This window comes from Lipophrys pholis, assembly GCF_963383615.2.
Source record: "Lipophrys pholis genome assembly, chromosome: 20".
Classification (NCBI taxonomy): domain Eukaryota; kingdom Metazoa; phylum Chordata; class Actinopteri; order Blenniiformes; family Blenniidae; genus Lipophrys; species Lipophrys pholis.
In genome coordinates this window covers 525,849-542,326 of record NC_137648.1, presented here as the reverse complement: position 1 = coordinate 542,326, position 16,478 = coordinate 525,849, and the positions used below count along the sequence as shown (strand labels likewise).

At 44.6% G+C, this 16,478-nt stretch overlaps 1 protein-coding gene across 1 annotated transcript in view; it reads left to right on the top strand.

The window, feature by feature from the left end:
* Positions 1-2,542: 2,542 nt before the first annotated feature.
* The window catches only part of fars2 (phenylalanyl-tRNA synthetase 2, mitochondrial), a gene marked incomplete at its 3' end in the record, with an annotated part of 50,936 nt that continues 37,000 nt past the window's right edge, over positions 2,543-16,478 (top strand). The window contains 8 exon segments of the mRNA XM_080489928.1: positions 2,543-2,602; positions 5,615-5,901; positions 6,349-6,435; positions 6,522-6,581; positions 7,477-7,597; positions 7,599-7,646; positions 8,303-8,465; positions 8,592-8,723. Of these exon segments, the coding sequence (XP_080346054.1) occupies positions 5,633-5,901; positions 6,349-6,435; positions 6,522-6,581; positions 7,477-7,597; positions 7,599-7,646; positions 8,303-8,465; positions 8,592-8,723 (880 nt within the window). The 5' untranslated portion in view covers positions 2,543-2,602; positions 5,615-5,632.

Below are 16,478 nucleotides of genomic sequence, written 5' to 3'. Positions count from 1 at the left end.
AGCGACGAAGCTAAAGCTGCTTCTGCTGCACTTTATTGTGAAAAAAAGCTGCGATATTAGATTATATTAGATGATATTAAATGATATTAGATGGTATTAGATGATATTAAATGATATTAGATGGTATTAGATTATATTAGATGATATTAGATTATATTAGATGATATTAGATGATATTAAATGATATTAGATATTAGATGATATTAGATGGTATTAGATTATATTAGATTATATTAGATGATATTAAATGATATTAGATGGTATTAGATGATATTAAATGATATTAGATGGTATTAGATTATATTAGATGATATTAGATTATATTAGATGATATTAGATGATATTAGATGATATTAAATGATATTAGATATTAGATGATATTAGATGGTATTAGATGGTATTAGATGATATTAGATTATATTAGATGATATTAGATGATACTAAATGATATTAGATATTAGATGATATTAGATGGTATTAGATTATATTAGATGATATTAGATGATATTAGATTATATTAGATGATATTAGATTATATTAGATATTAGATGATATTAGATGGTATTAGATTATATTAGATGATATTAAATGATATTAGATATTAGATGATATTAGATGATATTAGATTATATTAGATGATATTAGATTATATTAGATATTAGATGATATTAGATTATATTAGATGATATTAGATTATATTAGATATTAGATGATATTAGATGATATTAGATGATATTAGATGGTATTAGATGATATTAGATTATATTAGATGATATTAGATTATATTAGATATTAGATGATATTAGATGGTATTAGATTATATTAGATGATATTAGATATTAGATTATATTAGATGATATTAAATGATATTAGATATTAGATGATATTAGATGATATTAGATTATATTAGATGATATTAGATTATATTAGATATTAGATGATATTAGATTATATTAGATGATATTAGATTATATTAGATATTAGATGATATTAGATGATATTAGATGATATTAGATGATATTAGATGATATTAGATGGTATTAGATGATATTAGATTATATTAGATGATATTAGATGATACTAAATGATATTAGATATTAGATGATATTAGATGGTATTAGATTATATTAGATTATATTAGATGATATTAGATGGTATTAGATTATATTAGATTATATTAGATGATATTAGATTATATTAGATGATATTAGATGATATTAAATGATATTAGATGATATTAGATGATATTAGATGGTATTAGATTATATTAGATGATATTAGATGATATTAAATGATATTAGATGATATTAGATATTAGATGATATTAGATGGTATTAGATGGTATTAGATTATATTAGATTATATTAGATGATATTAGATTATATTAGATGATATTAAATGATATTAGATATTAGATGATATTAGATGGTATTAGATTATATTAGATGATATTAGATGATATTAGATGATATTAAATGATATTAAATGATATTAGATGATATTAAATGATATTAGATTATGTTAGATGATATTAGATTATATTAGATGATATTAGATTATATTAGATGATATTAGATTATGTTAGATTATATTAGATTATATTAGATGATATTAGATGATATTAGATGGTATTAGATTATATTAGATATTAGATGATATTAGATGGTATTAGATTATATTAGATTATATTAGATGATATTAGATGGTATTAGATTGTATTAGATTATATTAGATGGTATTAGATTATATTAGATATTAGATGATATTAGATGGTATTAGATTATATTAGATTATATTAGATTATATTAGATGATATTAGATGGTATTAGATTGTATTAGATTATATTAGATGGTATTAGATTATATTAGATATTAGATGATATTAGATGGTATTAGATTATATTAGATTATATTAGATGATATTAGATGATATTAGATGATATTAAATGATATTAGATGATATTAAATGATATTAGATGATATTAGATGATATTAGATGATATTAAATGATATTAAATGATATTAGATGATATTAGATGATATTAAATGATATTAAATGATATTAGATGATATTAGATGATATTAAATGATATTAAATGATATTAGATGATATTAAATGATATTAGATTATGTTAGATGATATTAGATTATATTAGATGATATTAGATTATATTAGATGATATTAGATTATGTTAGATTATATTAGATTATATTAGATGATATTAGATTATATGAAATGATATTAGATGATATTAGATTATGTTAGATTATATTAGATTATATTAGATTATATTAGATGTGGCTGCTTTCAGCTCCACATTCCGTTCAGAACTCGGCCCTCTCAGAGGTTTAAGTCTCAGAATTCCGTACTTTCGTAGCTTTTCCCTTTTCTGTTTATTCAGCAGTGGAGCTGTGAGCCATCGGCGATGCAACAGACCCCCTAACGCAACCTCAGCTTTCTGTTAATGCTTGACTCCGTGGCGTGGTGTGGATCGGCCAGTTGTCTGATCCTAACTCTTCTCATTGCAATCGTCCCGCTCACAGTCGCCGCTGCCGTGGCGTCTCTCTGAGGACGTGATTGAGGACTGATGGTGTGGAACAGGTGAAGAAGTCCTTCATGCTGCCTGATGCCAAAAGGTCATGTGACATTTCCAGACAATATATAACAGGAGCAGTGGTGGACGTCCGTACGTCTGCAGACTGAGCTCATGATGCCGAATTAAAGAATGTCTCTTCCTTCTCTATTAAAACCTCTCCACACCTCCATCTTGGCTCCTCTCGCTCCCTCGTTCTTCATTCCTTTCTCTCTTTGGGACTGACCTTCTTCTGAACATGTGATCAGCACCATATGTCGGATCCCATGGCGCCAAACACCGCCGCCGCACATCCTCATATGGACGCCTCCGCACACTCACATGTTCTGTAAACACACACACACACACACACACACACACACACACACACACACACACACACACACACACACACACACACACACACACACACACACACACACACACACACACACACACACACACACAGTATGTAATAAAGTGCCGACGTGGCGTCCAGCATTATCTCTAGCAGAGCAGCTCTCCCAGTCATCATCTAACCAATATATGGATCACATTAACAGTGAGTGGACTCCAAGCTTTATCATCTCGACCTTTACAGGAACATTAAAATCGACCTTTAATACATAAGTAACTGCGTGTAGTAAGGGCAGCTTTACTTTATGGTGGTGCTAGTATTCTTTACCTTATCAAGAAAAGTACCAGGTGACCTTGCTCTAAGCTGTGAAGTCCAGAGGTCGGGCCTGATGGATGGATCAAACATTCTTAAATGCTGGATTAAATGGCTTTTATTGATTATTAGTACCAGAAATATAAGATTTGTTGAGTGACACTGAACTTATTTCAGCCCAATGCTCCCATTCAGGTAGGGTTGTTCTGTATACCGGTACTGTATTGGTATCGCGGTATTGACGCCTTTAAAACAGTACTCCACTGGGCCCGGCTGGTACCGGGATCTTTTTTTCCCGTCACTGTTGTAATCTGCACCGAGGAGAGTCAGTCTCTCTGGGGGGGGGGGGGGGGGGGGAGACTCAAACGCTGCCCTGTGGAACTCCAGGTGAGACCTTGATTTTGACCTCCATCGTATCAAAGTTTGATTGAAGCCAACTCTTTCTGCTCTTCTCACATTGGAATCAGAGAACTTTATTATGAAAGCCGCGCACTTTTAATCCCACGGCGTTGGAGCCGACCTTTCCCGGTGTTAATGCTCCTCGGAGGACGGGCGGCGCCTCCTGCAGGCTGATCGGCCTCCTCTCTCCACCTCCATCACTCTGCTGAAGTCCAGATGACCTTGAAACGTACTTTCTGCAAACACCGCCTGCATTTTTTTTTCCCGGTGTGTTTTAGTGTGTGAGGCGTCTGTTCTGACCCGCTCGCTCCACATCAACACCACACCTGCTGCACAGGTAGAACAAACGACACCAAGAGGTTTAGGAACAATAATCCATTTTGCTGCAATGCCACTGCAATGCAACACCCTTTGTCTTGTTCAGGGATGCTCCCTGAGAGTGTGTGTGTGTGTGTGTGTGTGTGTGTGTGTGTGTGTGTGTGTGTGTGTGTGTGTGTGTGTGTGTGTGTGTGTGTGTGTGTGTGTGTGTGTGTGTGTGTGTGTGTGTGTGTGTGTGTGTGTGTGTGTGTGTGTGCACAAATATTTGAGTGCTGGATTAAAGGGCGATGGTGTCAGAGGATAAATGATGATGGACGCATTAAAAGGGCGGAGCCTCGTTTTCCCTTCATTTCATCTGGTTTGGGCCTGATTGTAGTGACACAGAAAGTTCTCCCCTCGTCTGACCTCCACTCCTTCATTGTTTCACTCCTTCATTGTTTCACTCCTTCATTGTATCACTCCTTCATTGTTTCACTCCTTCATTGTTTCACTCCTTCATTGTTTCACTCCATTGTATCACTCCTTCATTGTTTCACTCCTTCATTGTTTCACTCCATTGTATCACTCCTTCATTGTTTCACTCCTTCATTGTTTCACTCCTTCTTTTTCTCCCCGACTACAAACGGTACATGTCGACACTGAAGCCTCCTGATTGATGTACAAACTCCCAAACAGCAAACAGCCTGTGAAGACGAGCCGCAGAGCTCAGCAAACAGACAGACGTCCTCCCGCTGGAGGAGAGACAAACCCCGAGAGACAACCCCGAGACACAACCCCGAGACCCAACCCCGAGAGACAACCCCGAGACACAACCCCGAGACACAACCCCGAGACCCAACCCCGAGAGACAACCCCGAGACACAACCCCGAGACACAACCCCGAGAGACAACCCCGAGACACAACCCCGAGACCCAACCCCGAGACACAACCCCGAGACCCAACCCCGAGACACAACCCCGAGAGACAACCCCCGAGAGACAACCCCGAGACACAACCCCGAGAGACAACCCCGAGACACAACCCCGAGACCCAACCCCGAGACACAACCCCGAGAGACAACCCCGAGAGACAACCCCGAGACACAACCCCGAGAGACAACCCCGAGACACAACCCCGAGACCCAACCCCGAGACACAACCCCGAGACACAACCCCGAGACCCAACCCCGAGACACAACCCCGAGAGACAACCCCGAGACACAACCCCGAGAGACAACCCCGAGACCCAACCCCGAGACACAACCCCGAGACCCAACCCCGAGAGACAACCCCGAGACACAACCCCGAGACCCAACCCCGAGACCCAACCCCGAGAGACAACCCCGAGAGACAACCCCCGAGAGACAACACGCCAAATATACTACATATACCATCACCTCCAAACACGCCAAATAAACTAAACCCTACTATCACTGAAACGCCTCGAAACTATACAATCTCACAAACCCTCCAGACCCTCCAAGCCCTCCAGACCCTCCAGACCCTCCAAACCCTCCAGACACTCCAGTTTGCGATTTCAAGTCTCAGGGTCACTTTGACAGGTGGACATGGGGAGGTGGGGAATCCAGCCTGCAACCTTTCGATTGAAAGACGACAGTCTACCAACTGATCCAGAGCCGTCCCCCCAACAGAAGACTGTGTTGTGTCTCTCCAGCTCCATGGACTCGTCATCATGATACTCCGTCGCTCGCTCCTCCCTCGCCTCCGACCCCGACCCCTCCAACCCCTGTCGCCCTGCCGCCGACGCCTTAGCAGCGATGGCCACGCCCCTCAGCCCGTGATTGGTCCGGACTCGGTGGAGGTGTCGGGTCGCTCGTACCCACGAGACGACTTCACCAACGTCACGGCGAGGATCCTGTCCAAAGTGGGACACAACCTGCACAACCAGCAGCACCACCCTCTGTGGCTCATCAAGGAGCGAATCAAAGCTCACTTCTACAGGTAAGCCACCAATCAGGCCTCAGACAGCGTTACCACGGTAACCACACAGCCTGCTGAATTAACCTCAGGGTCTTAAAGGTACTCTACGGTAACGTCACGGACTTCAGCTGTAACTGACTGATGGAACTGGAGCTCAACTCCATGAGTGAATCAGTCATTAAACTGACAGCTCAGCAATGCTAATGCTAGTGACCCAGCTAATGCTAACAATATAGCTATGTTAGCTGTGGAAGCATTGTCGCTTACCTCAGGAGGCTCTGCAGCCATTTAGCTCAGGAGCAGAGCGAGTTCTCCTCTGGCTCTGTGGACCCAGAGGGTCCGGGTCTGTGACTTCAGGCTATAAGATAGTTATATAGCTATATATAAAGATCCCACAGTTTGATCTGGAGTATCCTTCCTCCTGTGCTGCTCATATTTACCCTGATAAAGAGTTCTACCTTCCTGTAGTGCCTACATGGGGCGCTGGGGGAACCCGCTCTTCTCCGTGCACGACACCCTGAGCCCGGTGGTGACGGTGGAGCAGAACTTCGACAGGTGACGTCTTGTCCAAAATAGCAGATTGAAATGCGTCTTGATCCCTGCAGATTGAGACGTTTGTCTTTGTTGGTGTCCCCCGACAGTTTGCTGATCCCCCCCGACCACCCCAGCAGGAAACGAGGAGACAACTATTACCTGAACAGGTGAGCCACATCACCAGAGCCCGGACAGCCAGCTCCTTCTGGTCAGCTGTCGGGTTGAATCCGTCATTTTATTGCAGTTACTTTACTTTGTGTACTTCTCTAGTAGTAGTTTGTCTGGTACTGCAGTATCTGAGAGCCATTTTAATTAAGTTTAGTTTATTAGAATCAAAAGTTACCGTAATTTCCAGACTATGAGCTGCTACTTTTTTCAGAGGGTTTGAACCCTGCAGCTTATAACAGCTTTATAACATTTATAGATTTTTACTGGTCGACAGGCTTCATGCTGCCAGATTCTACTTCCCCTGGAGGGACTTCATGTTTCAGACTCTGCTTCTCCTGAACCTGGTTGGTTGGTTGGTACATTAGCTGGTTGGTTGGTTGGTTGGTTGGTTGGTTTACTGGTTGGTTGGTTGGTCGGTTGGTTAGTTTACTGGTTGGTTGGTTGGTCGGTTGGTTAGTTTACTGGTTGGTTGGTTGGTCGGTTGGTACGGTAGCTGGTTGGTTGGTTGGTTGGTTGGTTGGTTGGTTGGTACATTAGCTGGTTGGTTGGTTGGTTGGTTGGTTGGTTGGTTGGTTGGTTGGTTGGTTGGTTGGTCGGTTGGTTGGTACGTTAACTGGTTGGTTGGTTGGTTGATAGGTACATTAGCTGGTTGGTTGGTTGGTTGGTACGTTAGCTGGTTGGTTGTTTGGTTGGTTGATAGGTACATTGGTTGGTTGGTACGTTAGCTGGTTGGTTGTTTGGTTGGTTGATAGGTACATTGGTTGGTTGGTACGTTAGCTGGTTGGTTGGTTTACTGGTTGGTTTACTGGTTGGTTGGTTTACTGGTTGGTTGGTTGGTTGGTTGGTACGTTAGCTGTTTGGTATGTTGGTGATTAACTTCTTGTTTGTTGCCAGGACGACGATGCTGCGCGCTCACACGTCGGCCCACCAATCGGAGCTGGTTCGATCCGGCCTGGACGCGTTCCTATTGGCCGGAGACGTTTACAGGCGGGACGAGATCGACGCCAGTCACTACCCCCGTTTTCCACCAGATGGAAGGAGTCCGACTCTTCTCCAACCACGAGGTGAACCCAGAGATAGAGAGACTCTAGAACTAGAAAGAAAAAAAATGTTTGTAAAGAAAATAGTTAGTGAGCTGTGATGATTTAATCAGGGGAAAAGTTATCTTTTAACTAACTTTTAAAAACTAATATACAGGCGTCTTTATTATTTTATATTTTATTCTTTCAAGAAATGAAATTGTTTGAAGGACACAAATATTAATGATTTAATTAAAATTATGTGGGGAAAAATCTTACTTTTTTCTAAACCTTTTTATATACTTACATTTCTTCAGGAACAATGACTTTTACTTCGAAAACAATAAATTTTGTGACAGATTTACTTTAAATGGAACGTTACTCCAAACTTTTCAGATTGAATGAATCATTGGCACTGCCCCCCCCCCCCCCCCCCCCTTTTACCATTGCTGAGTCGGACAAGCTGTCTAATGCTGGGGAGTTGGTAGTTGAATGCTATTGGTTGTTTTGCGTACGGGGGCGGGGCTTAGCCGTCAGTCCAGTTAATAGTGTATTGAAGTTCCTCTTGCAGTAGCGGTCCTCCTGCTCTGCCCCCTGCTGGTGGTTCTGCGTCACGGCTCCTCACGTTCTGCATGTGTTTCTCCTCTTCCTGTCCTCTTCCTGTCCTCTTCCTGTCCTCTTCCTGTCCTCTTCCTGTCCAGCTATTCTCCTCAGTGAGCTGTGGCGAGGAGCTGTCCCTGTTCGAGACGGGAGGTCGCCGGACGCCCGAGAAGCAGGAGACGCACAGCCTGGAGGCCGTGAAGCTGCTGGAGTTCAACCTCAAGCAGACGCTGAGCAGAATGGTGACTCAGCTGTTTGGAGGAGGTGAGGACCGGGTCTGAGAGAGGGAGGGAGACATCTTCATCATCTGCTCCTCATCATGGTCTGTCTCCTCCTCCTCCTCCTCCTCCTCCTCCTCCTCCTCCTCCTCCTCCTCCTCCTCCTCCTCAGATCTGGAGGTGCGCTGGGTGGACTGTTACTTCCCCTTCACTCACCCCTCCTTCGAGATGGAGGTGCGTTTCCAGGGCGACTGGATGGAGGTGCTGGGCTGCGGAGTGATGGAGCAGGAGCTGCTCAACTCTGGTCAGAACACACACACACACACACACACACACACACACACACACACACACACACACACACTATAGTGCATTAAGTCCTCAGGAGGTGACGGTTCTTCACTGTCGGATATTTGATGTATTTATACCAAAACATCAGCTCTCATATTCTCTCAGAAGTTGGTTGTGAATCCTTTTGAAAACAATCTTCATCCTGGACGTTCAGAAGTTGTACAGCTTCCTCACACGGTGCAGGACCGCAGTGTCCAAAGTCCTGTTTCCTCTGATATCTTGGTGTCTCTCCTCATAAGGCCGTCCACTCTCCTCTTCACACCTCTAGAATATCTGTGTGAAAGGTTTTAAACAGCCGGTATGTTTCCAGTGTTCAAACTTCAGGACAGACGGTCGAGGTTCACTTTGTGTTTGATGGTTTTTCTCTCCAGTTTTAAAATCTTTCACATGATTGCTTCAACACTTCCCGAGTGAAGAACAGGACCTGTGGACTTTCCTTGATGCCGACTCGTCTCTGTGTTTTTAGCTGGACCACATCTGGAGGAGCTCCACAGCTGAACTAGTGTAACGTCACATTCACACCAGTTCTTATGGTTCAGAAAGACTTTATGTTCACCACAACTCCTCTGATGTAGTTATATATACTGTATATATATATATTATTTTTTAATGTTAAAGGCATTATTGAGTTTTTGCTAAACTTTACCGTCCATTACAGACTTTCATAATGTTATTTTTACAGTAAAAGAAGGGCAATAATAACATCATGAGATTTATCAACCCTCAAAATTCTTTTTTTCAGAAATATATTAAAGTGAAATCGATTAATTTAAAAAAAAAAATATTTTATTATTTAGTTATGTTACAATACAAATTACAATAATTAATAAATATCACATATTTAATTGTTCTATGTTTACTATAAATAAATAAATAAATAAATGGACAGGAAAATTTAATTAACTTAATCAACTTTGTTGGAAAGTTGTTGGTTGTTTGTCTGTTTGAAGACGAGCCTGAATGTTCTTTTCGCTTCGTGGTTCTGGTGTTGGAACCTTCCTGCCCCGTCTCTTTGTCCTGGTGGAGTCGTGACCTTTGACCTTGACTGAGGCAGGTGGTGCCATGTTGTTGTGGGTCTTCTGCCCCCTGTTGGATGAGTCCTCGCTGCGCCCGCCGGCACTCCTGGGGAAGTTCACCCCCGTTCCACGTGTTCTCCACTGGATCTCACTGTGGTTCTCTGGAGTCCCAAAGCTTTAGAACCTTTTCCAGACTCATAGATTTCAGTTACTTTTTTTCTCTTTTGTTCCTGAATTTCTTTGGATCTCGATCTGCAGGATGTCTGTCGCTTTGAGGACCGTTTGGTCGACGTCCTCTGGAAGTGGTTCCTAGACTGAGGACAGGTGAGCAGGGATCAGAAATTCCACTCAGGTGTGAAGAACCACGGTTCTGTTTTAACAGGAGCAAACACTTTTTCACACCACTGTAGATTCTGTTCAGAGAACACTGGGGGTGTGGTTGGATGGCTGGATGGTTCCTCGCTTGGATCTATGGTTGCTTGGTTGGATGAATCAATGACTGGTTGGATCGATTGCTGGTTGCTTGAGTCTTCGGTCGGTCGGTCGGTCGGTCGGTCGGTCGGTCGGTCGGTCGGTCGGTCGGTCGGTCGGTCGGTCGGTCGGTCGGTCGGTCGGTCCATGTTTTCAGGAGAACAAATCAAATCCAGGAGGTCCAACAGGCTGTAAAGACGTTCATGTTCTGTTCTCAGAAAACCTCGTTTGGAGTCTCGACTTTATTACTGGCCGTCGTCGCTGAAGCTTTTCCACCAGGAAATGAATCTGGAATGAAACTAAAGATTTGGTTTGATCGTCTCCAGAACTGGAACTGTGTGGAAGTCTGAGCTGCAGTTTCCTGCCCCACCAGAGGAGGGAGCTGCAGGTCAGTCTGTTCATCCTCCAGTCTGTTCCTCTCTTCAGAGAGAGAGAGAGAGAGAGAGAGAGAGAGAGAAAGAGAGAGAGAGCTGATACATCCACAAGGTGGTAACTTGTAGAAGAAGCAGGTACTAGAAGTACTATATGAAGTACTTTGGCTTCAGGACAGAGGAGCCTGGTGTCTCCCTTGTCAGGGACACGGACTAGTGACAGGGAGGTCGGACGCTTGACCTTTGACTTAACATTCCCTCTCTTTTCCTCTGGAACCTGAACGCATCACTCTGCACTTCGTGTGTGTGTGTGTGTGTGTGTGTGTGTGTGTGTGTGTGTGTGTGTGTGTGTGTGTGTGTGTGTGTGTGTGTGTGTGTGTGTGTGTGTGTGTGTGTGTGTGTGAGTGTTGTAGTACTGATGGAGAAACATTGTCGTCTCACGCTGCTTCCACGTTTTCATCGGCGTGACTTTAATTCAATGTAATGACACACACACACACACACACACACACACACACACACACACACACACACACACACACACACACACACACACACACACACACACACACACACACACACACACACACCTTTGTTCTCATTCCCGCTCTGTCGGTCCTCCTCACCTTCTCCACCTCCCCAACACATCCACTGCGGCAGTGTGGCTCCGTTGCCTTGGAAACCACTCATTCACCCCCCCCAACCCTCCACTCACACCTCCCCCTCCTCCCCCACAGTACACACACACACACACACACACACACACACACACACACACACACACACACACACACAGTGAGAGACGATGAAGAGGTGGAAGAGCCGGCAAAGAGAGCAAAGAATTAATTCTCGGGGGGGGGGGGGGGGGGGGTCAGTACATGTGATGGGAGGGAAGGTGTGTGTGTGTGTGTGTGTGTGTGTGTGGTGGGGTGAGGATGGGATGGGGGGAGGATTAAACGAGTAGCAGGACCCTCGTCTCCTCCAGGAGGCAACAGGGGACACCAGTTGGCGTGTGTGTGTGTGCGTGCGTGTGTGTGTGTGTGTGTGTGTGTGTGTGTGTGTGTGTGTGTGTGTGTGTTATTTAATGGTGTGGAAGCGTGACTGCCATATGTGTTGCCCGAGGCCCAGCATGACGAGGGAGAGAGTTAATGAGAGCTGTGGGTGAGGAGTGGGAGGAGGAGGTGGGGGGGGGGGGGGGGGGTTATTAAAGAAATGAAAAGTTTGGAAATATGGGGGAGGGTGGGGGAGGAGGGGTGATGGATGGATGGAGAGGAAGGAATGAGGTTTTAATAGAGATGGAGGGAGGAGGGGAGGGGGAGGGGAGGAGGACGAATGTCTTCATTAATTCACTGATGAGGGGGGAGGTGGGAGGGGGGGGGGGGGGGGAACCAAGCTATTTCTTCTTCTGTGCTTATTTATTCATCAGGCTTCCCCTGGAGAGTCCCCTCACACACACACACACACACACACACACACACACACACACACACACACACACACACACACACACACACAGGTTTCTGCCTGTGATGCATTCACTGATTGTGGGTAAATTCCAGCGTCAGTGTTACTGGAAACAACAAAACCTCAAGGTTTGACTCATGAACATGAAACGACATAAACATAAATCCAACATAAATAAAATCCCTGAGGGAGGAGGAACATTAAGTTACTCTACTGGAAGAAATCTTTAAAATAAACTCCCCATAAAAGGTCTCACTTCTATGAACGAACCATCAAACTGTTTATGTTTCACTGACGTCACCTTCAGAAACCTGCTGCAAGGGATTCTGGGATATCAAAGATGGCGTCAGGGCCGCTCCAGCACAAACGTTCTCAAAGGAAGTCCTGAAACCTCGAGGAAAGTCTGAAATGTTGAGAAACTGATCGCTGATCGTTTTTCCAGAGACTCAAGTTTCAGTCAACAAACAGGATTTTGCTTCCGGAGTCTTCGGCCGTTTCCGTGACGCTGAGACGTGGAAATACGTGTTTGTGTTTGTGTGAGTGTGAAGAAGAATTTCCTCCAGAAGGGTTTTCACTACGTATCAGAGGATCGACCAATAAAACTGGAGTTTTATTTTCCTGTCTGGATTCTAGGAACTTTAAAAGTTCATTCATTTATTTGTATAACTTCCACTTAGACTTGATTTATTTAAGTTTTTATTTATTAAATCAATATCAAAATTGTGTGTGTGTGTGTGTGTGTGTGTGTGTGTGTGTGTGTGTGTGTGTGTGTGTGTGTCCCAGGGGTTTTCCATCCAGTGTCTGCGGGCAACATATGGGACTTGGCGCTAATGACCTCACCGCTTCGCCAAACCCTGATTCACACACACACACACACACACACACACACACACACACACACACACACACACACACACACACACACACACACACACACACACACACACACACACACACACACACACACACACACACACACACACACACACACACACACCCCGGGGGGCAGGGCAGTGTGTGTGTGTGTGTGTGGGGGGGGTAATCTGAAATCTGATTAAAGTCGTGTTGGTGACAATTAACAGCCTTTCAAACCCGCTGCCCTGCGTCCTCAGAGACTCTGCAGAAGTGTATGTGGGGGGGGGGGGGGGGGTGTGGTTCAGGTGGCAGTCTTCACTCCTAATCCTCCTCCCCTCTGAATAAATCATGTGACCCCTCCTTTCATCCCTCCATCAATCCATCTCTCATTAAATCTGGTCTGCCTCCTCCTCCTCCTCCTCCTCCTTTCCTCTCTTGTGTTACAAGGCTTGTAAAGTCCCGCCTCCTGCCATTGACCTTTGACCTCCTCTCAATGATTGACAGCTCCATCATTTGTATCTCTCTCAACTATCTATCTATCTATCTATCTATCTATCTATCTATCTATCTATCTATCTATCTATCTATCTACCCCCCCCCTCTCTCTCTCTCTCTCTATCTGGTGGATAAAGGGATAGATAGAGCAGTAACTGGTGGACAGCTGGTACACACACACACACACACACACACACACACACACACACACACACACACACACACACACACACACACACACACACACACACACACACACACACACACACACACACACCACTATAAACCATTGAAACCACAATAAGCGCACAATAATAACTGTAATTAACAAAAACATCATAAATCCTCTAATAAATAGGAAAAACACACACACACACACACACACACACACACACACACCTGTGTGTGTGTGTGTGTGTGTGTGTGTGTGTGTGTGTGTGTTTTTCCTATTTATTAAATAGGAAAAACACACACACACACACACACACACACACAGGTGTGTGTGTGTGTGTGTGTGTGTGTGTGTGTGTGTGTGTGTGTGTGTGTGTCAGGGGGGATGTGTGAAGGGCAGAACAAACATTTGTTTGTGCAGCGATCCATCTCAGACCGCCTGCTTTCTCCATGACAAACAGGACTGGGAGTGTGTGTGTGTGTGTGTGTGTGTGTGTGTGTGTGTGTGTGTGTGTGTGTGTGTGTGTGTGTGTGTGTGTGTGTGTGTGTGTGTGTGTGTGTGTGTGTGTGTGTGTGTGTGTGTGTGTGTGTGTGTGTGTGTGTGTGTGTATCAGCAACATGGTCCACCTTCTACTAGGTTAGAATATCTCTTGATTTTCTTCATGTTTATGTGTCTTGTTCTCTGCACACACGTCGGTGTAGTTTCATTACAAAATCAAGCGACAGCGCCCTCCCGTGGCCCGGCGTACTAACTACATGGTTGTCAGAGTGTCTGCTGCTGCAGTGGAAACACACTCCTCTTTATCGGCTTCGGTGTCGTCAGGTGAAACCATGTGGCTCCTAGCAGGCCTACTTCCAGTCTGTGCTTTGCATCCTCATCTTTCCTGCTGCCTGAAGTCATTTTCATCTTTTCCCACAACTAATAGTTGAGGCTGGTCAGACGTCCTGTCCATTTCTGTGGTGGAGGTCATGAAGGTCGTCAGGAACCTGCTTGGTGTTTCAGGACTGGCTGAGGTGAGGCTGAGGTGAGGCTGAGGTGAGGCCGGAGCTGCTCAGCTCCCCGGATGCTGTGTCCCAGTTGGAACGCCAACACACTTTCTGATGAGCCTGTGTAATGTGGCTGCACCTCAGCATCCTAGAAATAAGACTGGCCGTTTACAGGTGTCCGTTTCCACGACAACGGTGTCCTCAGTCCCTGCAACCATCACTTTTACAAACCGACTCCCAAGGTGGAACTTTTGTTTGGCGCTCCCCATTCCCCCTCGCAGAGTTTTCAGAATGTTGCTGTGTAAACGTGGAACTTTTCTGAAAGAAAAACTTGGAAAGTTGTCGGGTAAATAGAGCTCATGGTTCTGGTTTGGTCTGGGTCAACCCCTCCCCACCCCCCCGGTATTCTTTATACTGCTACTATGACCCCATGGATGGATGGATGGATGGATGGTCTGATGGATGGATGGTCTGATGGATGGATGGTCTGATGGTCTGATGGTCTGATGGTCTGATGGATGGACGTCTTCCAGTAGTTTGGTCTATCATGCAAATCCACTGGTTTTCTCTTTCGTCTGGGACCTTTGAGCTCCGGCGAATCGATGTAAGATGAAAATGAGAGATTATCAGAACTAGGGTTGTTCGGTATACCGGTACTGTATTGGTATCGCGGTAAACGATAATATACTGGGCCCGGCTGGTACCGGGATCGTTTTATTTACGCCGCCGCGTAGCGTCACTGTGTTGTAATCTGCCCCGAGGAGAGTCGTCAGTCTGACTGGCGAATGACCGGGGAGCCCTCTGGAGCCTTGGTGGAGGGTGGAGCGCGAGATATTGACCGCTCTTAACACGATCGTGTGTGTGTGTGTGTGTGTGTGTGTGTGTGTGTGTGTGTGTGTGTGTGTGTGCGTGTGCGTGTGTGTGTGTGGTGGGTGGGGGGGGGGGGGGGGGGGGGGGGGGGGGATTATGGAGTTGAAATTGAGGAAAACTTCGCTCCAGTTTCTTTTATTTCTTTTATTTTTGCGCTCTGGTTTCCGCGAGGTGTGAAAAAAATGGCCGACACGATGCGCGCCCTCCCGCAATCCGACCGCAACGGAATAAGTGCTTCATACGCCACCTTATTTACCAACAACATTCCTGGACACAACTTCAAAATAAAAGTCAAACAACATATTTTCAAAACGATCTTCTCCCAACCGAGCCTGTGCTTTGACCAGAATACCGGCTGCGCCTGTCAATGACCTGGTGGAACCGGTTCCACGTGATCCACCGAGCGGCAGCGGGGCAGTTTGTCCTCAGCGGAGGTGAGACGGTTCTGTCTCGGTCCCTAACAACAGCAGTGTTTTCTGAGTGAGCAGCCTTCAGTCGGACTGTTAAATATTAAAGCGCTGTAAGTGAGCTCTGCAGAGAGCCGGCCTGCTGTTCCTGCTGCTTCTGCCGCGGCTAAAAATACCCGGCAGATAAAAATAGATCACATTTCATGTTGAAGGTCTTAATTTCATTCAGAGGGAAACGTGCGGCTCGGCGGGTGTTTCAGAACCAGGTCGATGGAGCCGGAGAGAAACAGGCAGGAAGCTCCTAAACACTCGTCTTTAAACCCGACGTGCAGAGAGACGGTGTGTGTGAGGGACATTTACAACATCGAGTTCTAAAACTGGACAAGACAGGACAAGAAACAACAAGACAGGACAAAACAGGACAAAACACAACAAGACAGGACAAAACAGGACAAAACAGGACAAGAAACAACAAGACAGGACAAGACACAACAAGACACAACAAGACAGGACAAACACAACAAGACAGGACAGGACAGGACAAAACACACCAAGACAGGACAAAACACAACAAGACAGGACAGGACAGGACAGGACAAAA